At 41.5% G+C, this 16,222-nt stretch overlaps 1 protein-coding gene across 1 annotated transcript in view; it reads right to left on the bottom strand.

Moving 5' to 3' along the window:
- Nucleotides 1-1,151: 1,151 nt before the first annotated feature.
- Nucleotides 1,152-16,222, bottom strand: part of FASN (fatty acid synthase) — a 47,887-nt gene continuing 32,816 nt past the window's right edge. Inside the window, exons 29-43 of the mRNA XM_086762086.1 lie at nt 15,949-16,127; nt 15,247-15,366; nt 14,975-15,097; nt 12,690-12,913; nt 12,195-12,396; nt 10,964-11,115; nt 10,355-10,446; nt 10,056-10,207; nt 9,528-9,770; nt 7,838-8,026; nt 7,073-7,300; nt 6,394-6,614; nt 5,708-5,806; nt 5,323-5,574; nt 1,152-4,203 (exon numbers count right to left, since the gene is read on the bottom strand). Of these exons, the coding sequence (XP_086618212.1) occupies nt 4,066-4,203; nt 5,323-5,574; nt 5,708-5,806; nt 6,394-6,614; nt 7,073-7,300; nt 7,838-8,026; nt 9,528-9,770; nt 10,056-10,207; nt 10,355-10,446; nt 10,964-11,115; nt 12,195-12,396; nt 12,690-12,913; nt 14,975-15,097; nt 15,247-15,366; nt 15,949-16,127 (2,614 nt within the window). The 3' untranslated portion in view covers nt 1,152-4,065. The remainder of the gene's footprint in view (nt 4,204-5,322; nt 5,575-5,707; nt 5,807-6,393; nt 6,615-7,072; nt 7,301-7,837; nt 8,027-9,527; nt 9,771-10,055; nt 10,208-10,354; nt 10,447-10,963; nt 11,116-12,194; nt 12,397-12,689; nt 12,914-14,974; nt 15,098-15,246; nt 15,367-15,948; nt 16,128-16,222) is intronic.

Genomic DNA, 16,222 nt, shown 5'->3' with positions numbered 1-16,222 from the left:
TTTTATAAAGCTACAAACCACCACCAGGATAAGCAGAGTGGAGGATTTACTTTCCTTTTCTCATCTGCCAGTACATTCCAGAATGTAAAAAATGCTGCATCTCAACTCCCATCAAAACATCAATGTAACTTTAGCTATAGGGCTTCAAACATTTTTTCTTCAAAAGGGAAAAGCTCAAAATCATTATATACAACAACAAAGCATCAGAGCCTAAGCAGGGTTGCATGTGTTGCATTGTTCATCAGTAAGTCTGTCAGAGCCTGTGCATTGACAGCCTTCACAGTTCAAGTTCACTGTCAAAGCCTGCATTTCTTTCCCCCTCCCCAACTTTCTAGCACTCCTGGCTGTGATGAACCCTGCTGCAAGAAATATCTAAACTTCAAGCACTTCTGATTCTTTTCTACCATCTTCCACTACCTTCCAGAGGCCTAAACAACCCATCCTGCTATTTTAAATACACAGCCTCTCCAACTCTCCTTCAGCATCCCCATTTCCTCTTATGCACCTGCCCCAGGGTTTATTTTTCTTTTTTACCCTGATTTGCTGGCAAGTTGTCGGATTTCAGTTATGGTACCTTAAGTAATTGCACGAGAAAAACACCTGCCTCCTTTGGGGTTTTACTTTACCTCCATTTCAGGACCAGAAAGCTTCTCTACTTCTGGTGTCTGGTATTGCTGTTTAAAAGTCACCACTTCTGTGAAACTGACACTTCTTGCATTTTTTTAGCCTTCTGTCTCTGGAAGGTGGCAGAATAGAAAAGGAAAATAAGAGCTTTGATGCTGATGACTACATGTGCTATGTGCCGTATGTTCTGACTCTTCCTATTAAGGCTATCTTGCAGATGTAAGGTATACTGCCCACCATTTCAGAATAGCGATGTGACTTTGTGAGCCTTAAGTCCCAACAGGGGACCATGCATTTCAGTCTCAAGATTAAGACTAGCATGGTGTAGAGAAGCCTGTGAAAAGCTAGCTGAAAAAGAGGATGGAAAGTGAGTAGCAGTTGACAGAGACTCACACTCCAATTTCATATAGAAGGGTAGATGTGAAGGAATTTGCTTCTGCCCTGGTCTTCTCAAAACAAGCAACTGCAGTATTTGAGTTTGCAATAGGTATTATTGTTCTACCTATGTCTACAGAAACAACAAGCAGTACCAGTGCTAATAAGGTTTTTATTTTTGGCACACTGTATTCAGCAGCCAGTTACATAATGGGTTACAGGGCAGCAGCTCATAATTAGACAGTTATGGGGAAAAACACCCCCAAAACCAAAACAACCTTCTGCTTTTCAAATAACAACCACAAGAACATTGAGAGCATATAGGCTATAAGTAATTATTGAGGAACTTCTATTACTAAACCAGTATCTTCAAGCTTTACTTAGATGAGACCATGCACATTTATGTTTAATACAGAGAACTTTGTCCAACTCCTGCTTCAGCAGCTGGAACAGCCTTAGTCCTTGTTCCCTCCACATAACTCATTCAGACTTGTTAAACACTTTAGCACAGAACTATTGTACCTGTTTGCTTAGTCATTCTTTTATTTTTCCTTCTAGGTTTTCAATACGACCAAGGCAAGTAGAATTCTTTCAACTCTTTTTTCAGGCTCACTACAACTGCCAGTAGTTAAATTTAAAACAAACAAACCAACAAACAAGACTACATTTGTTTTGTTTTATGTACCACCCTATGCTAGGATGTGCATGGATAGTATGCAGTAGATATAATGAAGTCCCATAGTATGCACATATGACTAGTTCACCTAGACACTCTTCAGTATTAGATTCTTCGCAGCTGTTAGGTACCTCACTCTCGCACACTGCTCACTTCCCTGCTCCTGTTACCACCTAACACCTAGTGATCATACCTAACAACTTAACAGCATTTATACCCATTGCCTAGCTAACACTCTCAACGATCTTGAGGTAGATGCTGTTAGTCCCATTTTACAGATGGGGAAACCGAGGCAGTAACAGCTTGTCCAAAACTGCAACAATGGAGCCAGAATTAGAATTTGAGAGTTTCCACTTCAGTCTTGTGAGTGTGTGGTTTGGTTGCATCTAAGGTACCAAAATCATGGCAACAAGAAGCCATGCTCCAGAATAATAAGTATTCTTTATTATTGTTATTTCTACAGACTCCAAATCAGATACGTCAGCAGCAATTTTTGCTTTATCCCAAGAAATAAGAGATTCCAGATGAAACACAGGATTAAGAAATGGTGGTAGAGAATAAGACAAAAAGCCGACCAGTGATCAATTCTGTTTAATACTAGGAAAGCCAAAGAAAAAAACCACACTCTTCATACCAAAAAGTACGAGGCGGGGGAAGTAAAAAAAAAGAATAAGAAAAAAGAACAAGATGCTTTAAGCTGACATTATGTTGGTTTTATTTCAGATTTCACAAAAGAAATAAGTTATAAAACTAAAACCAGTTAACCCGGCCACTATCAACAGAGGGTGGTATAAGCAAAAGACATTAGGTCAGAACCTGCACTGAAGAGCCACCCATTCCTGTCACTGGAATGCCCCTGTACTAACAGGATACTTCACTGGGGGGATGAAGATAGAGAGAACTGAGGTTTTTACAACAGTTCTGAGAGGCACAATATCTCCTCCTAGTTGGTGCTCTGTTGCCACCCAAGTCTCCTCTGTATCATAACTGTAGCAAGGATTTACTGATTTCGGAAAGGACAGATCCAGCATAGCAAAGGCAAGAATTTTTTAAATTGAATTTTATGCAAGTTTCCTTTAAAAAGGTACTATATCTTAAAATCATACCATCAGATTACTTAGCTAACTTATGTGGGATCTCCAACCTCATTACTGAGAGGAAAATGAATACATAAGGCTTAAGAAAGCCCCTTGCTAAATAAAATATACAGGGGCTTTGGGTAGATGCTTGTATATTTGCCTGAATTTTGATTATGGAAGAGCAGGGGTAGGGGAATTTATTCAGTTATTGTTGAAGAATTCTATTTCCTCTCCCCACTCCAAATGTCGGTTGAGTGGCAAGACTGGAGGCAGGAGGGAATAAGCTAAAGCAATAGTCTTAATGCTTGACTAAGGTTCTGATGCAGCAGAGCACAAAACCTTGCACAAATACAAATGAAGTACCTGCCTAAGAACAGCTTTGCCTGCTATCACGCCCAAGTTAAGGCTGTTCAATACAAAGCGTCATCTGTCAAACTATATCTATCCTTCCCTCCCATTCCCCTCTCTCCTCAAAAGACGAGATAATGGCATGAACCCTCCCTTCTACCTTTTCCTTTATGAACAGGGCAGGGCAGTGGGAGAAAAAGGAAAAAAAACCAAAACACAACCACCAAACCAACCACGAAACAAAAGAAACCAGGCTGTTCCAAAGGTGCACTTTGGTTTAACAAATGGGCAACTTCCCCTTGTAGAATAAACCTTCCCCTCCAAAAAAGGGAGGTTTCTTTTCTGCTATAACCCACGATAAATTAAAACCAAGTAAGAAGTCTCTGGTTTGACACAATAAATACTTAGAATATATCAAATTAAAAAAATATAGTTACAAAAGCCTCAATGGAATTCTCTTTCTGACCTAACTACAGACAGATTCTTCACAGACAAAAGGTATCTCCGAAATCAGCTGCAGCTCCTCTCCCTGCTCACTAGGCTTGGTCAGCAAGTGCTATCACATACCCTTTGGAATACTGTTAAGACAAAACAACATAGAGCACAAGAAATCTACTCCTAAATTTGTTTTTCATACTGCCAAGGGTGTAGGAAGCAACCATCGGTGGGGAACCCTCATAGCAGTGCACAGTGACAAGAGTCACAGCACTGGAGTAATATGGACTGGGATACCAGGTGAAAACAGCACAGGAAGGGAGGGAGGAGAAAGAACCCATAAAAGTTGGGAAAGGAAAAAATGAGCAAGAAAGAAATGGAAAAAGACCAATCAAGTTGAGCTGGACTTCCTAGTTCTGGCAGCAGAGCAGATGAGATGTTGAACAACAGGAAGAGTTCCTTGGGGTCTGTCATAACAAGGAATGTTGTTGGCATTTTCTTCACCATTGCCAGGTAAGTAAGCAGAAGTTAACCCTCTCTGACACTAACACGTGGCTCCACCAGTGAGCTGTGGATGATCCCAATAATTGATTCAACTCCATCTCCCTCCAATAAGGTGCGGTGATCCCCTTCAATAATATGGACAGAAACTTTCCCATCGCATACCTGCATGGATATGAAAAAGAAAAACTTTACATGCACAATTTAAACCAGCTGGTCATCTAGCTGCTTTGAGTTTGTCGGTCTTCTAAGCTACTCATAGTTTACACTGCCGTCTCTATCAAACCCAGTTGAAAACAGCATCAGTTTTACTCTGACACGTTGTCACAGAGCAGCTGCAGGGCATTGTTTGGAATCAGTGTTCTGAAGCACAATAGTTTAACAGCCTGACAGGTGATCCACTCAAATATAAGCTGGGCAGGAAGCCAACCAACCTGACACTAGCAGAATAATTTACTTACAATATCAAAGAATGAATAATAAAGTAGCTACTTCCAAGCCCTTAAGGAAACAAAATAACCCTCCCCGCCATCTAATCTTTCTCTCACCACCATGAATCTTCCTTTAAGGTCATTACGTAACTTTAATAACACACGAGTTAGCCTGCAATCAATACTGAATGTAAGTTAGAAGTCTGAAAGGATAGGAGATGCTAAAAGCAGGAAGGTAATTCTGAAAGTAAATTCCTTTTCCCTGGTATCTGTACCGTAATGTAAGACACTTAACCCTTTTACATGAACAGGGACTAAAGAACAGTTACCTTATCTGGATTACAGGCCAAAAATGTTAAGTTTTTTAGGCCCACAAGAAACCCATATACTAACTTCTAAGTAGTCCACAAAAGGTAACTAAGAAAAAGCTGCCTCTATTGTCAGAAGGCTGACACTTCTCTTCAAAAGTCTGCCCTCGTGCAGTGGACAAACTTTAGGGGTCTAAAGTGAAAGGAGGAGACTAAAAGTTACTTTTGTCACATCACTCCCTTTTAACATCTTTCTTATCTGAAGTCTGTTTAGAGAGCTGCAAGGACTAGCTACAAAGAATACTTACGTACCCAATATAGAGGCTAGACCTTCTGGCCCTCACTACCCTGAGAAAATGCCTGGAACCAATCAACTCATTTGCTTCTGGGGACTTTTAGTTCCTGTTAGAGTGTGGTAGGTACAGAAATAATTTCTTTCAGGTTGGTTTTGTGCCTTCTCCCCCAGTAAGGACTATTTTCCATGCTTTTCTTTTACTCCCCCAAATACCAGAACCTCAACAGACACCAGTGGTCCTCAGACTGACCTCTGAGAGTCTGTAGTCTCCACCCAGACCTTCTTCATATTCACTGTGAGACTTTGCCCGCATCAGTGTCACATTCCCATGATATTTGGACTCTGGTATATACTTGTCGGCAGCCTTCAGTTTATGGTAAAAGGAAGCAGCAGCAAAGCTCAGTACTTCACGATTGATGTTTGTATGAATCTGAGTTATCAGGTCTGCAGCAGCATTCACACGAGCTTCCAGATCTTTCAGGGGCAGAAGAACCTCCAGCAGCTGGAAATATTAACATTTTTTTTCCTCATTAGTCTCAATATCCAAGAATCCATCCCTGTTAAACAAAAAACCACACCCCTCTTGTGCAACATAGAGATGTGAAAAAAAAAAAAACAAACACGCCAAACATTACCTTATTGTATTCAATGCCTGTAAATTGCTGAACAAAGGCACACAGTGCTTCAGTCTCCAATGCAGCCTCATTTCCTTGGGTCAGCTTGGCTCTGTAGCTCTGGAAAACAGAAGAATAAAATGCAAAAATTAGAGGGATATGCCTGATCTTGAATGTTAAATAAAAACAATTACAGAGTAAAGAGCTTTGAACTGAGAAAAAGGGAGGGGAAAAGAGAAAGGAAAAAAGATAGACTGAAGCTTGTGGTGGAGTAGGGGAGAAAGCTCCCTTGACGACAAATTAGAAAGTAAATCCACAGGTGCCAATTGCCAAGAGCCTAGTATCCTCTAGAAAGTACAGTGAAAATGGAAATTAAGGCTTAAGCAAGCTTTACTAGCACCCCTACACAAGGATCTTGTCTTGCAGGCTCCAGGAGCTTCCAGAAGACATGCTAATATTATGGTTTACCACAGCAAGAGCAACATTTGTGTCTTAGCCCTCTCCAGTTAACGAAGACCACTGCCCATATGCTTCCATCCTTCAGCCATCCCTAAGCAGCCACTGTCTACAGCTGAGACTCCGAACTCCTCTGTGAAGAAAAGTCTGTCAGCTTTTCAGATCACCTGTATCTACAATAGTAAGCTCCCAGAACATGAGCCCTGATGACACAAGATGGTCCCCAGAGAGATTTTATTTCTGACTCTTACCTGAGTGTATGCTGCCACAAAGGAATGAGACCCATCAAATAGGAATAGACTGTTGAGTGTATGGGAAGCATTTTGTTGTGCTTGCAGCTGGGAGCACATTTCAAAGGCTACACAGGCACCGAAAGAATATCCAGCAATGCGGTAAGGTCCTTCAGGCTGTATCTGCTTCAAACAGTCAATGTAATAGGCTGCCAGGCTCTGTATGCTGTCCAAGGGAGCAGCTAGAACATGGGAGTGAGTTAGACATAGACTGGTGAAAAAACACTGGAAAAGACAATTATGTTTTCATGAGCTCAGAAACAACCCTGCTGGAAACATCCAGGTTATTTTGAAGGTAGTTTTCTAAATTATGGTTAGCAACTTACATTTTGGACAAGGGCTAGTAGTGTTCCTGCTTTCCAAAGACAGGTAGAACAGCACGCCTTATTCTTCTACTGTATGCTTATCTGCTGGCAGGGACTCGTGACATGCAATTGTTCCATTTCCCCATACATAAGCTCTTCAATCTAACCTAGTACTTGTTACCTATGGGATGGTTGACATGACCCTGTGTAGACTATAGGTACTGATGCTTGATCCTCCCGAGTTCAAGAGTCTAGAAACAAAACTCTCTCTATAAGGCAACTAAAATTCAGAATGTTATGTTTACAAATTTGAAGATGCTGAAGAACTGAGATACCTTTTGTGCACTGGAGCCCATAGCAGGGCATATGAAGTCTGGAGGCCAGAGTGTAGAAAACTGCAATGGATCCTTCAATAGGGTGAACAAGGAAAAGAGGGCGCTCTGTGCTCTGAATATCATTGAGACGGGTAATTGTTGGCCCTTCTGGGTTCACCAACAAGTTGTTCAAATCTAGTTTTGGAGGTTCGCCCAGGCCTGTCTTCATGAGTTGGGATGGCTTCAGCTCTTTGAAGAGAAGCACACCAGACAAACACAATTAGATTCAGGATCATTCTTGGTCACGTAGCCACAGCCCTAAAAGAGAATCTCAGGGCTGTTCTGGAATAGCCCATCGGCTCACTAAATCATCAGAACACAGATACAGGCATCTTCCTATTGTCAGTTGCTCTACAGCAACTGCATATGCTTTTAGATTACAGTAAGCATGACGATACATTGTTTATTCCTCAGACAGGTAAAAAGGTCTCAAATTACATCCTGCACACAGCTGCTTAAGAGTTCTCAGGCAGGCAAATACTAGCCAGACAAGAAAGCAGCTTTCTCGTTCTTTCTTATACCTTGCCCCCAGAACTGATGGGCCTGATGGTCAATGCACTTCAGTGACATGTCTGTCACTTAAAAGCCTTTCAGCTATAACTCTGTTTCATGATCTTGTTTCGTTATCTGATAGAGGCTTGTATCACTAGAGATTAAAGCAATGGATTGGGAGCTTAATTGTTTGGACTCAGGTGACTAGTAGCAACCCTAATCCAGACACTATACCCTCTGCTGTCCCAGACTTGGAAGAAAGTTCACGCAGTTTGTTGATTGTAAGGAGTCGAATTTCTCTCATGGTCATAACGATGTCATAGTCTCTCTCCAGTGTCTGGCGCACCTCCACACCCATCAAGGAATCCAAGCCCAAGTCTGCCAAGGAACTCTCAGCATTCAGACTACTCACGTCACGGACACCTAAGAAAAAACAGCACACTAAGAAAAGGCCTATTTCTTTTCAGGTCTAGGTGCCTCTAGCAGTCTTCTCAGCTTCCTTCTTTTTCCTAAAACCTGAATAAACTGCAGCTACGGAGAATTAACTTTAAGGATCATCTAATGCTTTCAGAAGCCACCTTTTCTACAACTCTCATCTGGTCATATGGGATCTAGTCTTTAGAGTACATGTTACATGTGCACAGCTTTATGACAGAGGATACATCAGTCCCAGCTAAATAGCTGTGAACATTGTCACTTCTAGACCAAGTTCAGAACAGTCAGCTAGAGGAATTTCACATACTGGAGGCTCTAATTGAAACTGTGGTCCTAGACCTAACGCAACTAATCCTCAGCTACAACATGAGATGAAACAGTTATCAGTGTCAATGATGGCTGCTTACAACAATTTATGTCTATCACAATGGAGGAGGAGGCGGCGATTCCTCTAGTCTTCATTGCCTCTTCCCCTTCAATTTTCACACTGCTCAAGTCTCTCACCCTTTCCTTACCTGTAAAAGGCTTATCATATTAACACTTGCATCTACAGCTCCTTCTCCCCTCCTCCACCTTGTGCTGCCCTGTGTGGCCATCCTTCCCACCACTAGGCTTCATACTAGCTTCTCTCTTTGTTGTCTTCACACATTCTCTCCTTCCAAACTAACCCTACAGCTGGTACAATTTGCCAGACACTTTCCTATGACTTCTAAAAGCCATGTCTGTCTCTGAGGTAAGATTTGCTGTCAGTTACTGCACAAAACTCCTTAAGTAATACTCAGGAGACAGTCTTTAATTTAGGAGTATCTCTTTTGGTAGAAAACAAAGGATTAGTACATACTTCTGTCTGCTAAAGAGACAACTGAAGTGGGACATAGTAGAGTTGACAGAGATTATTCACTTTCCACACAGGAACAGGCGACACAATGGAAGCAAGTTGAAAACAGACAAGAGGACATGGCACTTCTTGTAATGCACAGTTAAGCTATGGTTACTACATGTTCACATGGGGTGACAAAGCTGGTAGGAAAATACACTACCAGTCAGTCACTAAGTACATAAAAGCTACCTTTTTCTGCATGGGGACATCCTGAGGTGAACACCTGAAAGCTAGAATAGTACTCAAAGTTAGTCATATATTTGCCTTATTATGTGCTGTCCCAGAATTTTGCTGCTGGGGGCTGTTCCTGTTGATTCTCCATTTGGAGAAAGACATCGGTCCACTCTAAACAAAACCCAATACACTGAAGCATGTGTGTGCATTTATGTAAACACACTAAGGAAGAAAAGCCCACACTGAAGAAACAAATTGATTAGTGGAGAGAAGGAGCAGGGTAAAGGAATACACAAACAGTCCCACAACACCACACCCACACCACAGGACATCAGGAGGAGATACTGAACTGAGCACCTACAGCACCACCACTGCTTTCCAAAACCATTGAGATGACAGACACTGCTCAAGCAGTGCTTGTCTGAGAACACCTACCCAGGATGTGAGCAACAGCTTCTACAACATCACGTTGACTGCCTCCTTCAGTTTTCACAGAGACCTTCTCTGCTAGGACAAAACTGGACATGACAGGATGAGGTTGATTCAGGAAGATATCTAGCACCTCCAGGCATGAGCTAATTTGCTGGGGAATGGTTCCCCCAACCACAACCTCTCTGTTTCCCATTGTCTTCAGAAGGATACCCACATCACCAATGGCTCCCCACTGGATTGCTAGGCCTGGAGGAGAAATCAGAAGAAAGAACACACTAGACAACTAACTAAAGCACATGGAAGCAACAAAAGGGAGTTAAAAAACAGTTAAGGAAGACCTGCATTTCCTTTGTACTGTTAAGTGATCAGTGTTCATTCACACATGAATGACTTAGGGTAACAGCTAGGAGAGGAAGTAGCCTTCAACATTCATTATTGTTCCAAACACATGCACAAGTTTCTGGTGAGCTACTTCTCCTCTAGATGCTTGGTGGGATAGATTATTCCGCACAATGAGTAACGGCATCTTACCTGGGAGTCCATCATAATGTCGCTGCTCACAGATACGCTCCATGGTAGAATTGGCAAAGCCATAATTACTTTGCCCAGCATTTCCTCTTCCACAGCTTACAGAGGAGAACACAACAAAATAGTCCAGGTCTGGACACTTCTTACGAGTCACCCTTGGAGCAGAGCAGGAGAGAGAAATCCCATCAGAAAAACCTGCTATGCATTACTATGGAAAGCTAGTGCAAGACTAAAACAACTAAGTTTGATCAGCTCTGTGACCATAAAAGCAGTTCATATTTGTCCCTTCTACAGACACTTACCAATCCAAATGAAAGGTGCCTGAATACTTGGGCTTGCTAACCTCACAGAAGAATTCCGGGGTCTGATTTTCAATCATGCCATCTCTAAGGACCTATTGGGAAGGGTTGAGAGTGGATGGAGAGAGAAGAAAAAAAAAAAAAAAAAAAAAAGTGCCATTTCAGTATCTCCAGTTTCTCCATTTAAGTTTGCCAGGTGGTTTGTGATACGAGACGAGAGGGTATGACTATACAATGCTTTTTTGTAACTTTACAGTACAGACATGTCCTGAAGTATGACAGGAACAACATCACTTTCGGTAAGCCTGCTTTTTTTCAGTACTGCCACTGCAGCCTTCAACTGGCAAGTTCTGTATGGGAATTTTCATGTCCCCAGGGGTCTTGGGCAACTTTCATCTTATCTCAGAACTGAGCTTGCTGGTCAAATACTGTTGCTTCCCAGGTCAAGGGGTCAGACCCATAAGCCTTCAGTCACCAGGTAAGGCCAAAGCAAAGCGTCCTTTGAAACACAGAGAGGCAATCTAAAACTGTATGATGCCTGACTGCCCTCAGTAAAAAAGCCACTTAAATAGCTACTGTCTCTTACAAGTCCTAAGCAAATTTGTCACTTACCACAGCCAAATTAAAGATGCCTCCAACTGGGCCAAGCTGCAAAGCTTCTTCTATCAATAGCTGCGTTCCTTCTAGTGTTCCAATATCATGAGTAGATACCAACACTTGGATTCCCAGTGCCTTCCACTCTCTAACACGTTTAGCCTGGTAGCCTACAAAAAATAAAGGTGAACAGTGCCTGGAATGAAGCATTCAAACCATAAGGCTTTGCTTAACCTACTCCTTAGACTTTTCTGACTAGATAGGGAGTGATTAGTTAATAATTCCTGATTCAGCTACAAGCAGAAAATTGGACAGAACTTGAATACTAGATAGAAATCACTTGAGTTTCAGAAATATTTTAAATAGATGGAAGTGGAGAAGAGAGTCAGGAGCACATAAAAGGAGGAGGGGGGAAGGGGAGGCAAAGGGTAGAAAAAGTACAACGGTGAAGGGAAATGAACAAGAATTTGGATGCTGAGACAGGACAGAATGGCTAGATTAGAGCACAGCAACAGATTACAGTAGCACAGCCAGAACTTGAGAAGTAGAAGTATTTGATCTTTGTGCTTGCACAAGTGGTGCAATTGTGAACTTGCCAATGGAAAGAAATCGTCTGTAGAGACAGAGAGAAGTTTTGTTATGACTGAATTTGTATGAGGAGACACTGAAGACTACCACTGATAAGAAATCTCAATGTTGTGACTCTAATCAAACTGTTGTCTTAAAACTGAGTAAAAATGCTTACTGATGTTATCAGATAGTAGGGCACATCTTTACAGATGAGCTATCTGAAGGAGCAAGAGTAAACATCCACACATACAACTTGAGGGACAGAGTATCTGTAGTGAGGAGTTTATAGGCCTTTCCCTGTGGCATGTGACCCACCATGCTATAGCCACTGGACAAGTCAGTGAGGCAGCTGGATACAGACTTTGTAGAGAGGGTGAAGGTAAAAGTAAGGCTGCAGAAAAAAATCCTGGGTAAGGGAGTAAATGTGTTGATAGAATTAGGAAGAAGGAAAAAAAAGAGGAAATAAGTAGCTGGAAAAGAGTCCAAGTTAAAATATACTTCCTCCTTTAGAATAAAGGGGACAACAGCTTGTTTGAAATAAGAGAATACATACAGAAAAAAGGAAAGAGATCGAGATGTTATTATTTGCTGACAGGACACTTAAAAATGGAGATAAACTAAAAACTGAGGTTTCTTGAAGTGCAATCATGTCCCCTGTTCCTTTACAGTTTTTGCTTACCAGTTCGTATGCCAGAACGAGAAGTCAGTATAAGCTTCTGTGCTCCTCTCTCAACTAGCCACTGTGCCAACTCAAGGCCAAATCCTCCTAGGCCCCCTGTGATGATGTAAGACTTGGTAGGTGGACAGGAGGTTCGGGAGATGGCAGAAATTTTAACTGGTTCAGATCTTCTTAAAGGATATTCCTTTTCTTCTTCTTGCACCTTCCCCACCACCCCGCCAAAAAAAAAAAAAAAAAAAAAAAAAAAAAAAAAAAAAAAAAAGAAAAACTAGTTAAGATCGGATACACTATGCTCCTCCAGTCAATGGGAATGAACCTTCTAGAATCAGAGTGACAGACTTGACAGTTACATTCATTACAATGTCTTCAATAAAAACAATAACCCTGTGCTGTCCTAGTTACACAACTTCAACTTGAACTGGATCAACATGTCCAATATAGTCACCTATAATGGATGACAAATTCATCAGAGAATCAAAGTCATTATCTCATTACCTTGATCATAACTTTGCCAATATGTTTCCCTTGTGCCATGAACCTGAAGGCAGCTTCTACCTCTTCTTTGTTGAAGACTGTACTCCTCAGAGGCTTTACCACACCATCTTTTATGCCTTTCTTCAACAACTCTGATACTACTTCCCACTCTTGGTTTCCTTCCTCAAAGATTGCATCTAGTAGGATCCCATGAAACGCCACATTCTTGAGGAAGAGAGCCATTCCTAGAAAAAGCAACTTGGTTATGACTTGATGCTGCTGACATTTCAAGAGTCATTCTTCTGCTTCAGAAACATTTCTGTGTAGGTCAGCACTGTAAGACTGAGGAGTAAAGCAGTCATTAGTTGCTAGAATCCTACATTTTCCAAACTCATTCTTGCATATCCTCTCTAAATGCTGTATTGCTTAGGTTGTCCTCTTACAAGCAGATCATTTTAATAGAAAATCCACTCACAAAAATTGTGTGTCAAGAGGACAAGCTATAACATGGTCAGTCTGATATTAAGGAGAATATTTTGTGTCTAGTAACAGCTACGTTAGAGTCAGAGGACCTAGAATCCCATTTACATCCTGTCCATCTCCACAGGAAACTCTTATTCATAGAAGTTTTCCATGATGCTAGGATCTTTTGAAATTTAATTAGAGTAAGAAAGGAGACTGTCAACACTTCTTATATGCTATCATTCTACAACAGGAAGACATTCTTGTCATTGTTCGCGAACACATCACATTATAACATTTTAATTGGTTTTCCCATCCAAAAGAAACCAAGTTAATCTTGCCCCTGTGGCATCAAAAACTAGGACATCCTGTTGACTCTCTCGAGGGACAAGAGGTCTTGCAGAGGGGTCTGGATAGTCTGAAACATCAGGCAATCATCAACGACATGATATTTAGCAAGAACAAATGCCAGATTCTGCACCAGAGACCGAGTAATGCCAGACACAAGTAAAAATTGTGAGAGGAGTGCCTGGAGAGCAGCCCAGCAGAAAGGAATCTGGGTGCTGGTTGACAGAAGGCTCAACAGAAGCCAGCAGTGTGCCCTAGCAGTCAAGAGGGCAAGTCACATTCTGTGATTTCTGATGCACCAGAACAAGGGTGCATCAAACACAACATGACCAGCTAGTCAAAAGAGGTGATTATCCTGCTGTATTTAGCACTGGTGCAGCCTCAACTTGAGTACTGTGTGCAGTGTCAGGCCCCTCCATTAAAAAGGATGTGAAGGTACTCAAATGCACCCAGAGGAAGGCAACAAAACTAGCGAAGGGGCTGGAAGGCATGTCCTGTGAGGAGCAGCTAAGGCCTTTGGGTTTGTCTAGTTTGGAGAAAAGGAGCTGCTCTCTGCAGCTTCCTGAGGAAGAGACATGGAGAGGGAGGTGCTGATCTCTTCTCCCTAGTATCCAGTGATAGAACGTGTGGAAATTGCTCAAAGCTGCGTCAGGAGGTTCAGACTAGATATTAGGAAACACTTATTTACCAAAAGAGTGGTCAGACACTGGAACGGACTTCCTAGAGAGGTGGTTGATGCAGTGTTTAAGAGCCATTCAAAAAACGCCTTTAAACAATATGCTTTCATTTTTCGTCAGGCCTGAAGTGGTCAGGCAGTTGGACTAGATGATCACTGCAGGTCCCTTCCAACTGGAACTATGATACTCTATTCAAAATGGCACAGCTCTTTAGTGAAACAACAAATTAAGGTTGTCTCAAGATCAGGTTCTCAATAGTTATCTGAAAAATTCCAATTACTTTCACTCTACACATGACCAAGTTGACCCAGAACAGAGGACAAAACTGCAGCTTGTATAGCTATGAACTTCATTTGCTAAGTTTTACAGTGCAGTCATCTATTACAAATGGATATGTTACATCCCAAAAAGTTTCTAAGTCAAGTTCAACAGATCTATGAAATCTACAAGCAATACAGTACAATCTACACAGCAATAAACAGTGCCATGTTAAATGAATGCTGCTTCTTACTACCTTCCTATCCAAACACTTTGTGGGCAACGTGTCCTATCCTGATTTTAAAGAAAGACTTTGACAAAGATAACTTAATTGTTTTTCAAGTTTTATGCAGGCTTCCAGAAAAATGCTGACTACCATGCTTCTCCAAGAAGGTATTTGTTGACAAGACTACATAAACTGTTAGTGATAAAAGTGAAACAAGTATTCCAGCTAAAAGCTTTTCTAAATTTGAAGATTAGTCTGTGTTAACATAGTATACAGGTTGTGCTGTCATGTTTGCTTAAACCTAATGAGATGTATTTCCCAATGCCCCATCTTACCAAGCTGACTGTTGTTAGACAGATCAAATTTCCCTATTTCCAGAAAGCGCCCATGTCGAGCAAGACAACGTAAACTGGCTTGTAGCTTCTCTTCTGCCAAGGAATTTAACACAAGGTCAACACCTGCAATGAAAGGAGAAGCAACTATTTAATAAATTCAGCTCTTCCGAGAGCCTAACCCTGTTTTCCAGCGACTCATTTTGTCTTTAAAAAGTGCAACCACATACTGTGACGTAGCTGACAAGAGAAGGAAAAACATTCCTTGAACTTACCTTTTCCATTGGTAACTCGCAGTATATGTTCCTCAAAGGTAGTATTTCGGGAGCTGGCAAAGCTATTAGCATCCAGCTGTGGGAATCTTGCTTGGAGATACTCACGTTTCTCAGTGGAGCCTGGAAGTAGAAGACAGGCTGAATGATGCCAGTACTCTTACATGAAATGAAATATTTTATGATGAAACAGTCCATTTTCATCTGCATATCTTTTCCCAAGGACTGTAAGTCTGAGCAGCCATCAAGCACTTGCTTCAAAGCTCTCAAGCTCTCAAGGTGTAAGACCTTTGGACAAAGGCTGTCTAGTTGTTACTGCTCGTTTATGAGATAGGGCAAGGATCAGCAACAGACCAAGCCTTACAATAGATAGACATTCTTTGATCACATTACTGAATTTAAAATGAAGAAGCCTTGATCTTCTTCTGTACATTTGCTTATATAGCATACAGAGGTAGATAAATTTGTCTGTGCTGTAGAAGTTTCAAGTGCATAGTCAGTAGCTGTGTTTATCATGTATCCTGTTCTCAGTCCAGAAACCAGATCAAAGTTACAGTAGATCACACTGGGGGAGAAAGTACATACATAAATATGTATTTTTATGTATAAATACACATGCATGCACACACAATTTCTTTGTTCTATATAGGTATGAATATGATTCTTTTTTTTTTCTCCCCATAACACTGGGACCTCAGTACTCACCTACAGTAGCAAAGACACGGCAGCTCATGCTAAGGGCAATGGCAATGGCTGCTTGGCCCACACCTCCCGAGCCAGAGTGAATAAGGATACTCTCACCCTTCTTCATACCACCTCGAACCACCAAAGCATAATAAGCAGTGGCATAAACCACTGGCACTGAAGCTGCTTCTTCCAGAGTCCTAAGCAGCAAAGTGAAAGAGAGAAGATACCTTTAGCCTTGGAAAAAGACTACTAGATTCTCCCGATGAAGTCTGCTTTTCTACCATGGAAAGGT

The sequence above is a fragment of the Chlamydotis macqueenii genome, chromosome 18 (assembly GCF_036417535.1).
Source record: "Chlamydotis macqueenii isolate bChlMac1 chromosome 18, bChlMac1.mat, whole genome shotgun sequence".
Lineage (NCBI taxonomy): Eukaryota > Metazoa > Chordata > Aves > Otidiformes > Otididae > Chlamydotis > Chlamydotis macqueenii.
The sequence above is the reverse complement of the archived record's forward strand: the minus strand, read 5'-3'. Positions and strand labels throughout refer to the sequence as shown.